Source organism: Mobula birostris, chromosome 15 (genome assembly GCF_030028105.1).
Source record: "Mobula birostris isolate sMobBir1 chromosome 15, sMobBir1.hap1, whole genome shotgun sequence".
NCBI classification, from domain to species: domain Eukaryota; kingdom Metazoa; phylum Chordata; class Chondrichthyes; order Myliobatiformes; family Myliobatidae; genus Mobula; species Mobula birostris.
The window spans coordinates 59,811,968-59,830,695 of record NC_092384.1 but is presented as its reverse complement, the minus strand read 5'-3'; the positions used below and the strand labels follow the sequence as shown (position 1 = coordinate 59,830,695).

The following is an 18,728-nucleotide window of genomic DNA, read 5'->3' as shown; positions in this document are numbered from 1 at the left end:
TGCCTGCAAGAAAGTGAATCTCAAGGCAGTATATGGTAACATATATGTACCCGATAATAAATGTACTTTTAAGATAGCATGGATAATATCACATGTGTGTGCGGGTGCAGTTGTTGGAGATGTATTTTTGATTTGATGATGGTACAAAATCTTCTTTGTTCTTAGATAGTTCTTCATGATTAAGATATATTTGACCCTCTTCCCCCATTACGAGGAATAAAAGATTGTGTATGCATTTACTTTTAAGGTGAATGGCTGTTGCTTACATTACCACAGGACCTCCTTACCTTTGGACCATGTCAACTTTCAAGGTCCTGTGGTAATGTAAGCAACAGCCATTCACCTTAAAAGTAAATGCATACACAATCTTTTATTCCTCGTAATGGCGGAAGAGGGTCAAATATATCTTAATCATGAGGAACTATCTAAGAACAAAGAAGATTGTGTACCATCATTAAATGAAAAATAGGTCTCCAACATCTGTATTTCAAGGTGCACACAAGCATCACTAGTGGTACCATGACGATTCAGCCCATCAACCACTTCCCTTTCCAGAGATGATGCCTCATCTGCTGAGTATTTTCAGCACATTATTTTCACAGATTTCTGCATCTGCAATGCTTTTGTTTTTTTTTATTAGGGCTTACTTTAGGGCTAACTGAGTTAGATATGGCCCTTGTGGCTACGGGGGTCAGGGGGTATGCAGGGAAGGCTGGGGCGGGGTTCTGAGTTGGATGATCGGCCATGATCATAATAAATGGCGGTGCAGGCTCGAAGGGCCGAATGGCCTACTCCTGCACCTATTTTCTATGTTTCTACTTTTGTTCTGACACAGAGAAGGGGTTGACATCCGGGGCTGAGACACAAGCAACTGCTGATATAGGACCAAAAGAAATCAAACTGTTGAAGAAACTCAGAATATCAGAGTATCCAGATGAAAAGTCTTAACCCAAAATGGCAACTGTTCATTTCTCTCTACAGACGCTGCCTGACCTGCTGAGTTCCTCCGATGTCTGGGTTGATCAGCCATGGTCATACTGAATGTAGGGTTGAGTGGGCTACTCCTGTTTCTTTCTTTCTCCTTGTGTTCTTGTGTTAAAGATTAAAATGGTCCAAAAGACTTTCCTGATCTGAAATTATTTTGTGATCAATCTTGCTCGCCCATTATGACGACTCAACAGTCACTCCATACGAATTGCTAGCATTGAATTTGAAGAACTCCAGTAGGATCAGAGTGGCGATAGAAGAGAAAGCACGTCCTGTACTATACATGAAAACAGGAGCTAGGAATAAGTGAAGGCGAATTAAGTAGGCACTCACCAGAAGAAGAGGCGGAGAATATTCGCTATCAGCAGCACTAGGCACACATGTGTGGAGAAGCCCTCGGTATTGCCACTTTTTTGGATCTCGCGGTATTGCGGGATGTAAGGAGCCGCGCCCCCGAACACCATGAAGAAGGTCGCGACCCAGGACAGGAAAGACCAGACGAAATAGCTCTGGGTCTCTTCATCAGCCATTGGCACACTCGAAAGAAATTTGAATCTAAATGCAGCCAATGCCAAACTGCTGGTATTTAGTGTTTGTCAAACACAGGGTTGGGCACAAGTACAGGTCATCATGATCAGACAGGATACTCGCATAAAGTCACGGGCGCTTTCTGAAACTCTCTCCTCTGTACCAGGAAGTTTCGATGCTGCTTCCTGATGATTAAGAAAACAGGAATTACATTAATTTGTTCGTGTTTTTTTTTCTGCATCTTGTTTCTCATTGGAGTTAGTTCAAACTAAGTTACCTTCCCACAACCCCCAGCCTCCCTATCCGAGCATTGTCGAGTTCATTAGTGGGAACTGAGATGGTTTTTGCTTTACAGTTAAACATTAAAAAGGATTTGCAAAGTCCGACGTAACATCTGGTTGGCAGGCGGATGGGTTGCCTGCAGAAGGCTCCGCCTTACATTAAGTACACATCGGAGCCCTCTTAACAACATAAGAACAAATACTAAGATGTATATCAAGCTAACCTTACCCTGCTGCGATGTATCCCGGAAACTATTTCAGCCACAAACAGTGCAAAGAACGCACTTCCTGCAGAATGGTAATAGAATATTGCTGGCAGGACGCATACCCATCTCCACGAGGTCAATGTCTGCTGTTACTGCAAACCTGTCACATCTGCTGCCCAGTCTTTGTTACAGCTCAATACGCGGAAATTCACAGCAGACTGTGTGAGGGCGTTCTCACTCTGTCCTCATCTCTCCATTTAGGTATGTTTTGATCGACATACATACTGTCAAGCGCGCTGTTGGGCATGCTGGCGTCACGTTGTTTATATTTTCACTAACACACTGCTCGACAACAGCCTCATCCGCCTACCTGATCTGGCAGAGTAACTGGTTCTGTTGTTGCTTAATGTGCTTATCTAGCCTGTCTGAACTGTTCAACTCAGTCACTCCCTGTGCATAAACATTCTCTCAAAACGCACACAGAAAGTTTCATATTCATACTTCTTTATGACGTAGAACGACATTTGGCCCATCAGGTCCAGGTTGACTCTTAGAATCATCCTCCCAATCCCATTCCCCTCTTATTCACCTTCGTATCTCCTACACACGTATTGCTATTAACAGCGTCCTGATTCTCCTACCAGCCACCTTTATATCAGGGATAATAGATTCAAGATTGTTTAGTGTCATTTCTAGTACATACGTGTAAAGGAGAACGAAATAATTGTTACTCTGGATCTGCCGCTGCACAAGAAAAAACGCGAGAAGATAAAGAACACAATAACATAAAGCACAATAAATACAACTACATAAGGGGATACTTGATGGAGGTATACGAAGTTAGGAGGGGTATGGATAGGGAAAATGCAAGCAGGCTTTTTCCACTGAGGTGGGGGAGGGCAATAAGCAGAGGTCATGGGTTAAGGCTAAAAGGTGAAAAGTTTTAAGGGAACATGAGGGGCAATTTCTTCATTCGGAGGGTTGTGAGAGTGTGGAATGAGCTGCCAGTGCAAGTGGTGCATGAAAACTCGATTTTTAACGTTTAAGAGAAGTTTGGATAGGTCCATGGATGGTAGGGGTATAGAGGGCTATGGTCCCAGTGCAGGTCGATGGGACTTAGCAGATTAATTATTTTGGCACAGACTAGATGGGCTAAAGAACCTGTTTCTGTGCTGTACTTTTCTATGAGTCTATAGCTTATATACATGGACTGATTGTATGTCCATAAAGTGACACTAGGTACAGGAGTGTCATACATAGGTGACTGACAGGAAATAATAAAGCAGTGATGGTTGGGGTGAGTTAGTGGGTGGGGGTTTTGACCAGCCTTACTGCTTGGGGAAGATAACTGTTTTTGAGTCTAGTGGTCCTGGTGTGGATGCTACATAGGCTCCTCCCTGATGGGAGTGGGACACACAGTCCGTAAGTGATGTGGGTGAAACCCTTCATGATGTTTCTGTCACATTCCTTGAAGATGGGTCGGCTGGTGCGAGTAATACGTTGGGCAGTTTTGACCACTTGTTGTAGAGCCTTCCTGTCCACTGCAGTGGAGTTTCTGTACCATGCAGTGATGTAACTTGTTAGGATGCTCTCTGCTGCATATCTGTAGGATGACATGAGTATAGATGTACATAGTCCAGCTCTCCTCAGAAGGTAGAGGCATTAGTGAGCTTTGTGTAGGATGTGTTCTGGGACCATGAGAGGTTGTGTGAGATGTGCACTCCTAGGAATTTGAAACTGCTTGCAGTTTCCATTGTTGTGCTGCCGATATAAAGAAGGGTGTGTGTGGTGCGAGTTCTCCTGAATTCAATAACCATCTCCTTTGTCTTGCTGACATTGAGGAAGAGTTTATTTGCCTGGCACCACCTCTTCTTTGCAGGCCGTCTCATTGTCGTTGCTGATGAGCCCCACCACTGTTGTGCCATTAGTGAACCGAACAATGTGATTACTTGGGTGTTTGTCCATGCATTCATGTGTGAACAGAGTGCACAACAAAGGGCTCAGCACACAACCCTGAGGGGCACTCCTACTGCTGGGGGTAGGAGCAGCAGTTGAGCATGCTGACTATCTGAGGTTTATTTGGTTTGGAAGTCCCAACACCCAGTGGTGTACTTACACCAATAACTAGGAGTTTGTTCACCAAGGTCTGTGGGTTAATAGTGTTGAATGCCAAAATGAAATCCTGAAGCAGCATTCTGACGTAAGTGCTCTTGTTTTCTAGATGGTGTTAGCATAAGTGCACTTGAACAGTAGTTAAGTGTATTGTCACCTGCTTGTATACATGCTGTATAACTAAACAAAGCAATGGAACAGTAACCAGTTAAGTGAACAATCTTTATTCTTTGGGATGTGGGAAGAAACCAGAGCACCTGAGGAGGAAATGCAAATCTCACACACACAACACGGATTTGAACCTACATCACTGGACTGCTGCCCAAACAGCACGGCTACCAATCTCATGCAATATCACATTATTTACATGATTTCTTAGGGACATGCAGAAATGCATTCAACATCAACTTCCAAACATCATCATCAGCATGTGCCATGCCATGGTCAACCCATGACCAATCCATGACAATGATTGTTCTTGGCAATTTTTTCTACAGAAGCAGTTTGCCATTACCTTCTTCTGGGCAGTGTCTTTACAATACAGGGTGACCCCAACCATTATCGATACTCTTCACAGATTGTCTGCCTGGTATCAGTGGTTGCATATCCAGGACTTGAGAAATGCATCAACTGCTCATATGACCATCCATTACCTGCTCCCATGGCTTCATGGACACTGATTGGGAGGTGGGAGGGCTAAGCAGGTTCTACACCTTGCCCAAGGGTGACCTGTAGGCTAGCAGAGTGAAGGGGTGCCTTACACCTCCTTTGGTAGAAACTTACCTCCAGCCCACCACCCAAACTTCCATTAACATTTTCAAAATATCTAAAGGGGCTTCACAGGACTGTGGTTGACCACTGAAGAACAGAACACAGAAGGAGATGGTCAGACAGATAAGTCAGAGGTAGGGAAAAAAAGAAATGTCTTATTGGGATGATTGAGAAGGGTTGTGCTCTTGGCAGCTGAAGACTATGAGTGGCCACAAACAGTAGAAGGATGGAATTTGGGGATGAGCAGAATTCATGAATTAGAAGAGCACGTGTCTCAGTTATACGGCAGGAGGAGGTCAGTCCTCCTCACTCATTTTCCATTCCCCATTCTGACTTCCCTGTTACTCCTTACCTTCTTTGCACCTACCTGCCACCTCCCTCTGATGTCCCTCCTCTTTTCATTCCCCCTACATTCTTATTCTGGTTTATTTCCCTTTTCCTTTCCAGTCCTAATGAAGGGCCTCAGCCAGAAACATTGACTGTTTATTCAATTCCATAGATGCTGCCTGACCTGCTGAGTTCCTATAGCGTTTTGTGTGTGTTACTCTGAACTTCCAGCATTTTCAGCATCTCTTGTGTTTATAGGGGGGTTCATAAACGAGGGTAAACATTTCAAAACCAGTTGTAGATTAACAAGGAGTATGTTGCTTTATGACTATTCTATAAAAACTTACAAGAATTTTAAAAAAAATTAAGACAAATGCAGCAGGAGTTTAGAAAGGCAAATGGTGTTTAGGCCTTTGTTTTTTTTTGGATTCTTATTGTCACGTACTAAGATGCAGTGAAAAGCTTGACTTGCATGTTATTCATACATATCAAATCATTACACAGAACGCTGGGGTAGAACAAGGTAAAACAATAACGATGCAGGATAAAATTTAAAACATACAGAGGAAGTGCAGTGCAGGTAAATAATAAATTGCAAGATCATAATGAGGTAGATTGTGAAGTCAAAGTGTATATTTTATTGTACAAGAGGTCCATTCAAGAGTTCGATAATAGTGGCATAGAAGCTGTCTTTGAGCAAGGTAGTATGTGCTTTCAGGCTTTTGTATCTTCTGCCTGATGGGAGGTGGGGCTAAGAGGGGAGAATGCCCAGAGTGGGTGGGGTCATTGATTATGCCTGCTGCTTTACTGAGGGAGCAAGAAGTACAGACAGATTCCATAGAGGGGAGGCTGGTTTCTGTGATGCGCTGAGTGTTGTCCACAACCCTCTGCAGTTTCTTACGGTCACGTGCTGAGAAATGCCATGCTAAGCCATTATGCATCCAGATAGAATACTTTCTATGGTGCATCATAAAAAATAAAAGTGTCTACAGGAACATACCAAGTACCTTCTTCCTCATGAGGAAGTAGAGGTGCTGGTGGGCTTTCTTGGTGGTGGTTGGACAGGGATAGGCCATTGGTGATGTTCACTCCTCGGAACCTGAAGCTCTCAACCCTCTCAACCTCAATACCGTCGATGTAGACAAGAGCATGCACATTGCTCTTGTCTTGCCGAATGGTCTCAGCCTGAAATGTCAACTGTACTCTTTTCCACAGATGCTGCCTGGCCTGCTGAGCTCCTCTGGCATTTTGTGTGTTTTGCTTGCACACTGCCCCTTTTCCTGAAGTCAATAACCAGTTCTTTTGTTGACATTGCGAGAAAAGTTGTTATCATGACACCATGTCACTAAGCTCTCTATCTCCTTCCTGTAGTCTGATTCACCATTATTGAACATGTTTTGAAAGGGGCTTGGAGTTTAGAAAATAGAAAATACTGTGAGTGAGGTAACATCTCGAGTGTGTGCACAATTTGGTTCCCTTTTTCAAGAAAGGATACACTGACATTGAAAGTAGTCAAAAAGAGATTTACTGGGCAAATTCCTGGCATTTATCCTATCAAAAGTGACTAGAAAAATTAAATCTATTTTTAGAATTTTCTAGTATGAGGGGTGATTATGTTGAAATTTATAAGATCCTGAGGTGTAAATATTTTTGAAAGATTGAGAGATTGATAGCTATTTACAGCTAGCATGGAAGAGGAGGTGAGGGTCGAGGCAGATCAGTCATGATCATATTGAGTGGCAGGGCAGGCTTGAGAAGCTAAGAGGTTTTCATCTGCTCCTAATTTCCTGTTGTCCAATGCTATCATTCTTAGCCATTGCAAAAAGCAACTCATAACCTTATAAACCAGACAATTTGTGCACCATCTTATACAATGCATCCCAACTGACTTCAAAAAGAACCTTGTTATTGGTGATGCATACATTGACTCATTGGCAGCATTGAACATTGCCTTGGAAGACCTCCAACATAATGGAAGACAATCAGCTGGTTTTTATAATCCAATTATTTATGGAAAACAATTGCTTTAGTGTTGAACATGGAGGAGAATGCAGCAGCTGACAATTATAATGCTATAATCTACCGCAGGGAAGTGTATTGACATCGCTGTCCTTTAATTTTTACACACAAATTGCCCATCAAATCTATCCAAGTATTTGGAGCTTTACCTATGTGGATGACCTGATGACAGCAGTTGAAACAGGAATCTTGGCTGTGGTTCAGCCTAGCCTGATGGCAGCAACGGCCTGGCTGATTGTCTATCATGCTGTTCATCTACAAAGTAAACCCAAACAAATCATAGGTCACCATTTCTAATTGTGTTATTGTGATGTCAATAAAGAGCTACAAATCACCAAGAACTGTGACTGTGGTGACTAAAGCCAGTGTAGATGTAAAAGGTATTTTTTCAACAAAAGCAGATCTTCTGCAGAATCTATTTCTTCTCTCTCAACACTCACAGAACAGTGATGTGTTATATGTTTTGAACATAGAGATAGTAATAAACAATTAACTACAGTTTCAATTACTATGAATACCTACTTTAACATTTGATTGTACCCAGGTAACTTTGCAAAATTACACAACTAAAACTAGTTGGCTGAAAATAAGTAGTGGGTATTGATTGGAACTAATTCTGAAGCACGGTATTAATCAGCATTTAGCGTGCCAGAGGTTATTCAGGGACAATCAGCTTGAACTTGTTAATGGTCTGAGAAATGAATAAATATTTAGAGTAGGTAACAAGAATTCCTAATTAGGACAGTGTGTTTGAGGTATTCTGTATAGATTTTAGAACAAAGTGACGGATAATGATCAGAATCAGTTTTAATATCATCAGCATATGTTGTGAAATTTGTAAATTTATCAGCAGCTGTACAATACATGATAGCATAGAAAAAAATAAGTAAGCCAATTACAATAAATATATATATATATTAGAAAGTTTAATTAAAATAGTGCAAAAATAGAAATAATATAAAGAAAACTAAGGTAGTGTTCATGGGTTCAATGTCCATTTAGAAATCAGATGGCAGAGGGGAAGAAGCGGTTCCTGAATTGCTGATTGTGTGCTTTCAGGCTTCTGTACCTCCTTCCTGATGGAAACAATGAGAGGGGGCATGTCCTGGGTGATGGGATTCCTTAATGATGGACGCTCCTTGAAGATGTTTTGGATACTACGGAGATTAGTACCCATGATGGAACTGACTAATTTAACAACATTCAGTAGCTTCTTTCGATTCTGTGCAGTGGCCACCCCCCCCCCCCCCCCCCCACCACACATACCAGACAGTGATGCAGCCTGTACGAATGCTCTCCACGGTACATCTGTAGAAGTTTTTGAGTGTTTTATGTGACAAACCAAATCTCCTCAAACTCCTAATGAAATATAGCCACTGGCTTGCCTTATTTATAGCTGCATCGATAGGTTGGGACCAGATTAGATCCTCAGAAATGTTGACAGCTAGGAACATGAAACTGTCTACTCTCTCCACTTCTGATCCCTGTATTAAGATTAGTTTATGTTCCCTTGTCTTACCCTTCCTGAAGTCCATAATCAGCTCTTTGGCCTCACTGAGATTGAGTGCAAGGTTGTTGCTGCGACACAACTCCACTAGTTGGCATACCTCGCTCTTGTATGCCCTCTCATCCCCATCTGAGATTCTACCAATAATGGTTATATCATCAGTAAATTTATAGATGCCATTTGATCCAAACCTAGCCACATAGTCACGGGTATAGAGAGAGCAGAGCAGTGGGCTAAGCACACATCCCTGAGGTGCGCCAGTGTTGACTATCAGTGAGGAAGAGATATTATTACCAAGCAACACAGAGTTGCTGTCTTCCAGTTAGGAAGTCGAGGATCCAATTACAGAGGAAGCACGGAGTTCCAGGTTCTGTAGCCTATCGATCAGATCAGGACTGTAGGTATTAAATGCTGAGATATAGTCAATGAACAGCATCCTGACCTAGGTGTTTGTATTGTCCAAGTGATCTAGGGCCATTTGAAGAGCCACTGAGATTGCATCTACCATAGACCTATTATGGTGACAGGCTAATTGCAGTGGGTCCAGGTCCTTGCTGAGGTAGGAGTTGATTCTAGCCATAACCAACCTCTCAAAGTATTTTCTTACTGTGGATGTGAATGCTGCTAGATGATAGTCATTAAGGTAGCTCACACTACTCTTCTTGGGCACTGGTATAATTCTTTCCCTTTTGAAACAGGTGGGAACTTCGGACCATAGTAGTGAGAGATTGAAAATATCCTTGACTACTCCCACCAATTGGTTGGAGGCCATATGGCAATAAACACTCATGGGATCCAAGGCAAAGTGGTAGTTGGGTTATAGCAAACATGAGGAATTCTGCAGATGCTGGAAATTCAAGCAACACACATCAAAGTTGCTGGTGAACGCAGCAGGCCAGGCAGCATCTCTAGGAAGAGGTACAGTCGACGTTTCAGGCCGAGACCGAGACCTCTCGGCCTGAAACGTCAACTGTACCTCTTCCTAGAGATGCTGCCTGGCCTGCTGCATTCACCAGCAACTTCGATGTGTGTTAGTTGGATTATAGACTAGCTCAGTGGAACAAAGCTAAGAGTTAGGCTCAAAGGGAGAGTTAATGCCATGAGAATGATGGTAGTAGGGTTTCAAAGACTCAGCCCTAAATATATATTAAGATTTGGATATCAATACAGTGTACTTGATTATAAAATTTGATGATGATAAGAAAATTATGTTATTGGAGAGAAAGACGGTTCTAGGCTGCAGGGGAATACTGTATCTGCGGAATAGTTAGCTGAACATACAGTAGAAGTTGTAAAGGGCATTCAATCTAAGAAATGTGTGGTAATGTTTTTGAGGAGAACAAAAAAAGGTGAGGGATTCCATGATAAATGACAGGATGTCAAGAACTTCAAAGGAACTTGAACCGCCTGTCCACAGATCCCCAAAAGTAAAGGGCCAGATACATAAAATGGATAGGAAATCATGTAGAAAATTTGGCTTTATTGGCAAACTACGAAGGTAATGATAGAAGTATAGAAAACTCTTTTTATAGTACAGGATGGAGTATTTTGTATAGTTCTCTTTAAAATGCTCCTAAAAGAATTTGCAGCAGAAATATGCAGAAGAGACGTGCAAGGATGTTACCTGAGCTGAGGAATTATAGATCCGAGCAGAAAATGTCCAGGCTGCATTGCTTTCATTGGAAGAAAGGAGGCTAAAACGAGATCTCTTTAAGGTGAACAAAGTTATGGGAAACCTAGGTAAGGTGAATAGGGAAGATTTATTTCTCTTTTTGTGTCATCGTCATAAGCAGAAACCAGATTGCATTGAGGGGACAGTTGGCACATTTTGTGCGCTGCAGTCCTGAGGAAACACCAGAGTGTGTAAAGGGAGAGAGAGTTTAAAAGAAGCAAGCTGGAACAGTCAGCACATCTTGCACGCTGCCGTCCCGAGGTGACCTCAAATTGAGTTGAAGGAGAGAGAGTTTAAAAGAAGCAAGGGCGGGGGGCAATCCGGACTTTTGTGCTCCACAATCCCTAGGTAACACTGGATTAGTGGATTGCACGGAGGGAGAGAGAGTTCAAAAGAAGTGAATGGGGTAGTCCATAATTCCTTAAAAGTGGCGTCACAGGTAGATAGGGCTTTAACGCCAGCTTTTGGCACATTGGCCTTCATAAATCAATATATTGAATCCAGGAGTTGGGATGTTAAGTTTAAGTTGTATGGTGAGGCCTAATCTGGAATATTGTATCCAGTTTTGATCACATACCTATTGGAAGGATGTACCAAGATTGAAAGAGGGCAGAGAAAATTCAGAAGGATGTTGCCAGGACTTGTGGGCCTGAGTATAGAGAAAAGTTGAATAGGTTAGGACTTTGTTTTCTAGAGTGTAGGAAAATGAGGGGAGATTTAATAGAGGTGTGCAAAATTAGGTGAATAGATAGAGTAAATGCAAGCAGATTTTCCTACAGAGATTGGGTGAGACCACAACGAGAGGTCATGGGTTAAGGATGAATGGTGAAATGTTTAAGAGGAACATGAGGGGGAGTTTCTTCTCTCAGAGGGTGGTGTGAGTGTGGGACAAGCTGCCAGTGCAAGTGATAGGTGTGGGATCAGTTTTCAATATGTAAGAGAAATTTGGATAGGGACATGGATGGGAGGGGTATGGAGGGCAGGTTGAGGGAATAGGTGGATTAATAACACCATTAAGACACGAGCAGATTCAGGCCATTCTGCCCATTGAGTCAGCTCTGCCATTTGATTATGGATGATCTATTTCACTCTCAAGCTTGTTCTCCTGCGTTCTCCCCATAACCTTTCACACCCTGACTTATCAAGAATTTATCAACCTCCATCTTAAAAACACCCAGTGACCTGGCCTGCACAGCTGCCTATGGCAATGAATTCCACAGATGAACCACTCTCTGGCTAATGAAATTCCTCACAATCTTCATTCTAAATGGACTTCCCTGTATTCTGATGTTGTGTCCTCTGGTCCTAGACCCCTCCACTATAGTAGGAAACATCCTCACCATGTTCACTCTGTCTAGGCCTTCTAACATTTGACAGGTTTCAATGCGAATCCACACCCCCCCCCGTCCTAAATTCCAGTGAGTACAGGCCCAGAGCCATCAAACGATCCTCATATGATAAACCTTTCATTCCCAGAATCATTTTGTGAACTTCCTTTGAACAATCTCCAATGTCAATGGGCCCAAAACTACTCACAATACTCCAAGTGAGAACTCACCAATGCCTTATAAAGCCTTATCATTGCTTCCATGCTTTTATATTCTAGTCTTCTTGAAATGAATGCTAACATTGCATTTACCTTCCTCACCACTGACTCAAACAAGTTAAACTTTAGGGAGTCCTGCATGAAGAATTCCAAGTGTCTTTCCACCTCAAATTTTTGAATTTTCTCCCTGTTTAGAAAATAGTCTGTGCCTTTATTCCTACTACTAAAGTGATGACCATTCATATCCCGACTCTGTATTCCACCTGCCATGTCATTGCCCATTCTCAGACATCCCACCCTGCAAAACCTCATTTCAGGGAGGTAGCACCATCAATTTGCGGTACACTTCTGGGAGAGGTGGGATGTCTGCAATAGAGTAGCTCCTTAGCAGCTGGCCAGCTAGTTTAATATAAACGTTAGCTATGCTAATGAACGAATGACACCTGTTAAACTCACCTCAACATGTCTTTTACAGTTTTAACCCACCATGGGCAATAGAAAAGTCACTGTTGCAAACAGTGCAGTGAGCAACACTGTCATTATTTTGACCCCTATTAGGCAGGGGTACACTTTAGTGTAGTCTGGGGTGACGTACGTTTTATTTTTTTTTGGAATACTCTGCCATGGCGCGCTCTCGCTCGCGCTGTCTCTCTCTCTCATGGTCGCTCGCGTGCTCTCAAGTGCTCCCGCTTGCTTTCTCTCTCGCTCGCTCTCTCGCTTGCTTGCTCTCGCTCTCTCTCTCGCGCACACTCTCTCTCGTGGTCGCTCCCGCGCTCTCTCTTGCTTTCTCTCATTCGCTCTCAAAAAAAATTGATTTCCGTGATATTATATATAATTTGCGGGCATCAGGGAGCCACTATTCATATGCGGGAGACTCCCAGAACTTCCGGGAGAGGTGGGATGTCTGCATTCTTCTAATCTGTCGAAGTCCTTCTGCAGCCTTGCTGTTTCCACAACACTACATGCACCTCCTCCTATCTGTGTATCATCTGCAAATTTGGCCACAGAGACATCAAATCCATCATCCAAATCACTGACATACAATGTAAAAAGAAGCAGTCCCAACACTGACTCCTGCGGAACAACACTAGTTACCTGGCAGCCAATCCAGAAAGACTTCCTTTATTTCCAGTCTTTGCCTCATGCCAATCAGCTAATGCTCCATCTATGTAATGTCTTTCCTGTAATACCACCTATGAGACTCTTATCTTGTTAAGTACCTTCACATGCGACAACTTGTCGAAGGTCTTCTGAAAATACAAGTACACAGCATCCACTGATTTTCCTTTGTCTATCCTGCTTGTTATTTCCTCAAAGAATCCCTATAGATTTGTCAGGCAAGATTTCCCCTTTTCTGAACATTAATCAGTTGGAAAAGGAAAAATGGGGGAAATTTCCCAAACATCAATGGTTAGGCACAGAGTAGATGGGCCAAAAGGCCAGGTTCTGTGCAATGGTGTTCTATGCATCTGTGACTCTATAAGGGACATATGTTAATGCTAATTGGTAAATGGATTAGAGGGGGCTGAGGAAGATTTTTCATTCATCCAAGGAGTACCAGGGTTCTAGAACTCAAACCGGAAAGAGTGGTTAAAACAGAACCTTACAGTGCATTTGAAACCTACCCAGTGAATGAATATTTGAAAAATTGTAACTAGGAGCCCTGACCCAACAGCTGGGGAGGGAACCTCACCTAAACTGTTCCATTTCTTGCAAACATTGACTGCAAAGGGCTGCATGCACCCCCCCCCATTATAAATTTCAGTGATTCTATTATATAGTATTTTCTGTTTTCCTTCCCCCTCCGCCCAGAAATGAATTCTCCAATTTTTCTGACTATCAGCTGGTTTTGAAACTCACAAAGCTAATACATATTTCTCTGGTTACATGGCAATTAGCAACAAGTTGATGCCTGCTCCACTCACAAGATGAAGAGTATGCCAGCTAAGCAGGAAGTTAATAAATCTCTTTCTAGATAGAAATACAAATGGATTGGTAGATAACTAGTTATACTATCATAAGACATAGGAGCAGAATTAGGCCATTTGGCTCATTGAGTTTAATACACCGTCCCAGCATGTCTGATTTATTTTTCCTTTCAGCCCCATTCTCTTGCCTTCTGCCCGATTTTCTTGCCTTCTGCCCGTAATCTTTGACACCCTCACTAATCAAGAACCCATCAACCTCCGTCTTAGTTTACGCAGTGACAGCCTCCACAGACGTCAGTGGTAATGAATTTCAGTGAATTATAGATGCGTAAAGTAACAACAATGTTCACCATTTAAATAAAAGGAATGTGTGATCCCTTTCTGTGTTGCTTTGCAATATTTTCTATTCCTTATCAAACCGAAGGCTGTAAAATTTCAGTCGATGAGCACTGTCATGGAAACTTGGGCAAAATCGTGCCCATGCAGAATTGCAGTGGTGTAAAGCGCAGCGTGAATGGTACTTGAAGCCCATTCAGTAAACTCCTCCCCCGCTTGTCTATTTATAAATGTGAAGAATTGCTATGTAAACGATCAGAATCGAGTGTGTTCATTTCCTGTGCTACTCTCGGGTTTCGTTAGCTGTTGGTCTGGGTTATTTTTAATATGGAGCCATATGTTTAAAGCCAAGCTTTCTGTAATTGGCAAATAAACACAGTTGTTTGGGATAAATTCATATTTCCTGTTTGAACAGGAATATCACGAGAAAACAAAAGCTTAAATGAGTTCAATGTCACATTCCTGCCCGCGCCCTTTCCATCTGCTTTCTCCCATGCGATCTCCTTATATCTTCGCTATATTAGATTACACTGGCTTCGCCTCCCAGGGCCATGCCTGCGGTTGCCTCTCGGTCAAACTACTGCAATACCCTCCTCAAACCCATTCGCCACACTACGCCTTCCTTCCTAAAGACACAACTAAAAAATTACCTCTTTGATTCTCACCTGCCCAACATCTCCGTCTGTGACTGGTGCCGAATTTTGTTTCGCAGCGTCATCTGTGAAAAGCTGTGAAACATCTTGTTAACCTTGTGGTTTGGGGAACCATTGATCACGGAATCAGAACACTTTGGGTTATGAGAAGAAACAACCCCAACAGCTGCGTTTAAAATAGCAGAAATCCGGGTGTTCAGAATTGCTCTTCGGCTTTGTAAATCCTGGTGCATTCTAATTGCGCATGCATCAATCTACTGTCAGTAGTTCACGCCAACTTGCAAGCGGATTCCTCCATCAGCAAGTTGTTATCGAACACCGCACGATTTTTAATATTCTGCAACAAAATCCATACCGTCAAATGCGCATGCAACGGAGTAATCAAAATGTGTAGAATTAAGCGAAAATTATATACTGTGGGAAATCATTCATTGTAGCCCCCTACCTCGAGATTGTCTCTGCACAGATATCTTTATCTTCTTCTCAATGGGTGGACTTTAAAGGGGTGTGGACTTTTTTGCGGGCAGATTTGATAAACTTTACTACTCGCAAATGTTCTGCGAAATAGTAAGCAGGTTGCGTGGTCCCGGGTGAGGCCATGCTGGCCGGTAGCGTTATTTTGCTGATGCAGTGGTTTATTGTCTGAGAGTTTATTAGTACAAAAGACGGCTTAGGGGATAGCTAATTATTACGACATTCATTTATATCAGTTTACAGCAGAAAGATAATTTTTCGGAAGTAATTTCATATCAATTTAAGAGAAAAATAGCTTTTTAATTTAATACTTTTATTTAATCTTTCCGATGCACTGAGAGGAACTTGAACAACTCCATTTTTTGAATTTTAATTATCTTGAGAAGTGGTATCAAAAAAATTGTTAAAGTTTGCCAAGATTAAAGTTATGCACAGTTAAACCGAAAGCGCCCGTCTTTGGAATAGTTATAGCAAAATTCAACTAAACTCTGTTCAATTATTATGAAACTTTTTTTAATTGCTGCTTTAAATGCATGACTATGTCTTCATAGAAGGGAAAGATTTTAGATTGCGTTTTAATAGGGCCATTAAAGTCTTTAGACTTTCGTTTTGCAATTCTGGATGGTTACTTTTAATAAAACTACATTAGTTTTAATTTAATACCAGAAGCCTCCAAACAAGAGAAATGGGAGTAACTACAGGTAGTAAGTAGTTTTCTAAAATATATATGTTTATATGTCTGAAGTAATTCAGTAGGGCAGGCAATGGCTGTAATGAGAAAAAAATGTTTCAGGTCAACAATCTAGGAGCTTAACTGTTCCTTGAAGGCAATATTATTGAACTGAAGTATTAAATCTGCAAATCAACAAAGAAATCCCAGACAATGCAACAATATTTATACTTTTTCATAGGCATCCGATAGTCTCGTGGGACCGTAGATTTGCACCTGGGAAGGTTTCCAGGCCGCAGGCCTGGGCAATGTTGTATGGAGGACCGGCAGTTGCCCATGCTGCAAGTCTCCCCTCTCCACGCCACCGATGTTGTCCAAGGGAAGGGTATTAGGACCCATACAGCTTGGCACCAGTGTCATGGCAGAGCAATGTGTGGTTAAGTGCCAAGGACACAACACGCTGCCTCAGCCAAGGCTCAAACTAGTGACCTTCAGATCACTAGACGAATGCCTTAACCACTTGGCCACGCGCCAACACTATTTATACTTTACAACATTAGATTTCAATTCCAATTCATTTACTTAACATATTTAAATCAGGGAAATGCAAAGTTTGTGTTAACAACCAGCACAGACTAAATATTCGCTGGGGGCAGCCCACAAGTATCACCACACATTCTGGTGCCAACAACATTAGGAAGATATTATGCAGGCAATAGAAGTTAACCTTTCCCTAAAGTCTACATTATTTCACTGTAGCACCAATATTCTTACTGACTACACAATGCACTATCCTGTCTTCTCTGCTATCTTGATTAACTTGTTTTTTTTCTCTCTCTCAGTTCTTATGATGGTTAAGTCAAGTCAAGTCACTTTTTATTGTCATTTCGACCATAACTGCTGGTACAGTACACAGTAAAAATGAGACGTTTTTCAGGACCATGGTGCTACATGAACAATACAAAACCTACACTAAATACATAAAAAAAAACACAACACTACACTAGCCTACAGACCTACCCAGGACTGCATAAAGTGCACACAACAGAGCAGGCACTGTTTCTCTTTCCATGGATGCTACCTGACTTGCTGACTTTTCATTTTGTGTTTCTATGTTATGTTATGTGCCACGCGACAGTGAGAGTAGGAATGTGATGAGGTGGAGGATAAATGCGTGGCTGAGGGATTGGAGCAGGAGGCAGGGATTCAAGTTTTTGGATCATTGGGACCTCTTTTGGCGCAGGCGTGACCTGTACAAAAAGGACGGGTTACACTTGAATCCTAGGGGGACCAATATCCTGGCAGGGAGATTAGCGAGGGCTACTGAGGTGACTTTAAACTAGAATGGTTGGGGGGGGGGAATCAAATTAAAGAGGCTAGGTGAGAGGAGGTTAGTTCACAACAGGGGGATGGGAACCAGTGCAGAGAGACAGAGGGGTGTAAAGTGAGGGTAGAAGCAAAAAGTAGTAAGGAGAAAAGTAAAAGTGGCAGGCCGACAAATCCAGGGCAAGCATCAAAAAGGGCCACTTTTCAACATAATTGTATAAGGGCTAAGAGAGTTGTAAAAGAGCGCCTGAAAGCTTTGTGTGTCAATGCAAGGAGCATTCGTAACAAGGTGGATGAATTGAAAGTGCAGATTGTTATTAATGATTATGATATAGTTGGGATCACAGAGACATGGCACCAGGGTGACCAAGGATGGGAGCTCAACGTTCAGGAATATTCAATATTCAGGAGGGATAGACATGAAAGAAAAGGAGGTGGGGTGGCGTTGCTGGTTAAAGATGAGATTAACACAATAGAAAGGAAGGACATAAGCCGGGAAGATGTGGAATCGATATGGGTAGAGCTGCATAACACTAAGGGGCAGAAAACGCTGGTGGAGTTGTGTACAGGCCACCTAACAGTAGTAGTGAGGTCGGAGATGGTATTAAACAGGAAATTAGAAATGTGTGCAATAAAGGAACAGCAGTTATAATGGGTGACTTCAATCTACATGTAGATTGGGTGAACCAAATTGGTAAGGGTGCTGAGGAAGAGGATTTCTTGGAATGTATGCGGGATGGTTTTTTGAACCAACATGTCGAGGAACCAACTAGAGAGCAGGCTATTCTGGACTGGGTTTTGAGCAATGAGGAAGGGTTAATTAGCAATCTTGTCGTGAGAGGCCCTTTGGGTAAGAGTGACCATAATATGGTGGAATTCTTCATTAAGATGGAGAGTGACATAGTTAATTCAGAAACAAAGGTTCTGAACTTAAAGAGGGGTAACTTTGAAGGTATGAGACGTGAATTAGCTAAGATAGACTGGCAAATGACACTTAAAGGATTGATGGTGGATATGCAATGGCAAGCATTTAAAGATTGCATGGATGAACTACAACAATTGTTCATCCCAGTTTGGCAAAAGAATAAATCAAGGAAGGTAGTGCGCCCGTGGCTGACAAGAGAAATTAGGGATAGTATCAATTCCAAAGAAGAAGCGTACAAATTAGCCAGAAAAAATGGCTCACCTGAGGACTGGGAGAAATTCAGAGTTCAGCAGAGGAGGACAAAGGGCTTAATTAGGAAGGGGAAAAAAGATTATTAGAGAAAACTGGCAGGGAACATAAAAACTGACTGTAAAAGCTTTTATAGATATGTAAAAAGGATAAGACTGGTAAAGACAAATGTAGGTCCCCTACAGACAGAAACAGGTGAATTGATTATGGG

General features: G+C 42.1%; 2 protein-coding genes across 3 annotated transcripts in view; one reads left to right on the top strand and one right to left on the bottom strand.

The window, feature by feature from the left end:
* LOC140210683 (solute carrier family 66 member 2) overlaps positions 1-14,907 on the bottom strand; it is a 113,463-nt gene extending 98,556 nt beyond the window's left edge. Inside the window, exons 1-2 of one of the 2 annotated variants that reach the window (XM_072279870.1) lie at positions 14,886-14,907; positions 1,321-1,700 (exon numbers count right to left, since the gene is read on the bottom strand). In XM_072279870.1, coding sequence (XP_072135971.1) covers positions 1,321-1,517 — 197 coding nt within the window. In that variant the 5' untranslated portion in view covers positions 1,518-1,700; positions 14,886-14,907. Of the gene's footprint in view, positions 1-1,320; positions 1,701-2,025; positions 2,386-14,885 lie in introns of those variants that run through there. The other variant, XM_072279869.1, reaches the window with a different exon arrangement.
* Positions 2,077-18,728, top strand: part of hsbp1b (heat shock factor binding protein 1b) — a 37,376-nt gene continuing 20,724 nt past the window's right edge. The window contains exon 1 of the mRNA XM_072279871.1: positions 2,077-2,263. Within this exon, the coding sequence (XP_072135972.1) occupies positions 2,092-2,263 (172 nt within the window). The 5' untranslated portion in view covers positions 2,077-2,091. The remainder of the gene's footprint in view (positions 2,264-18,728) is intronic.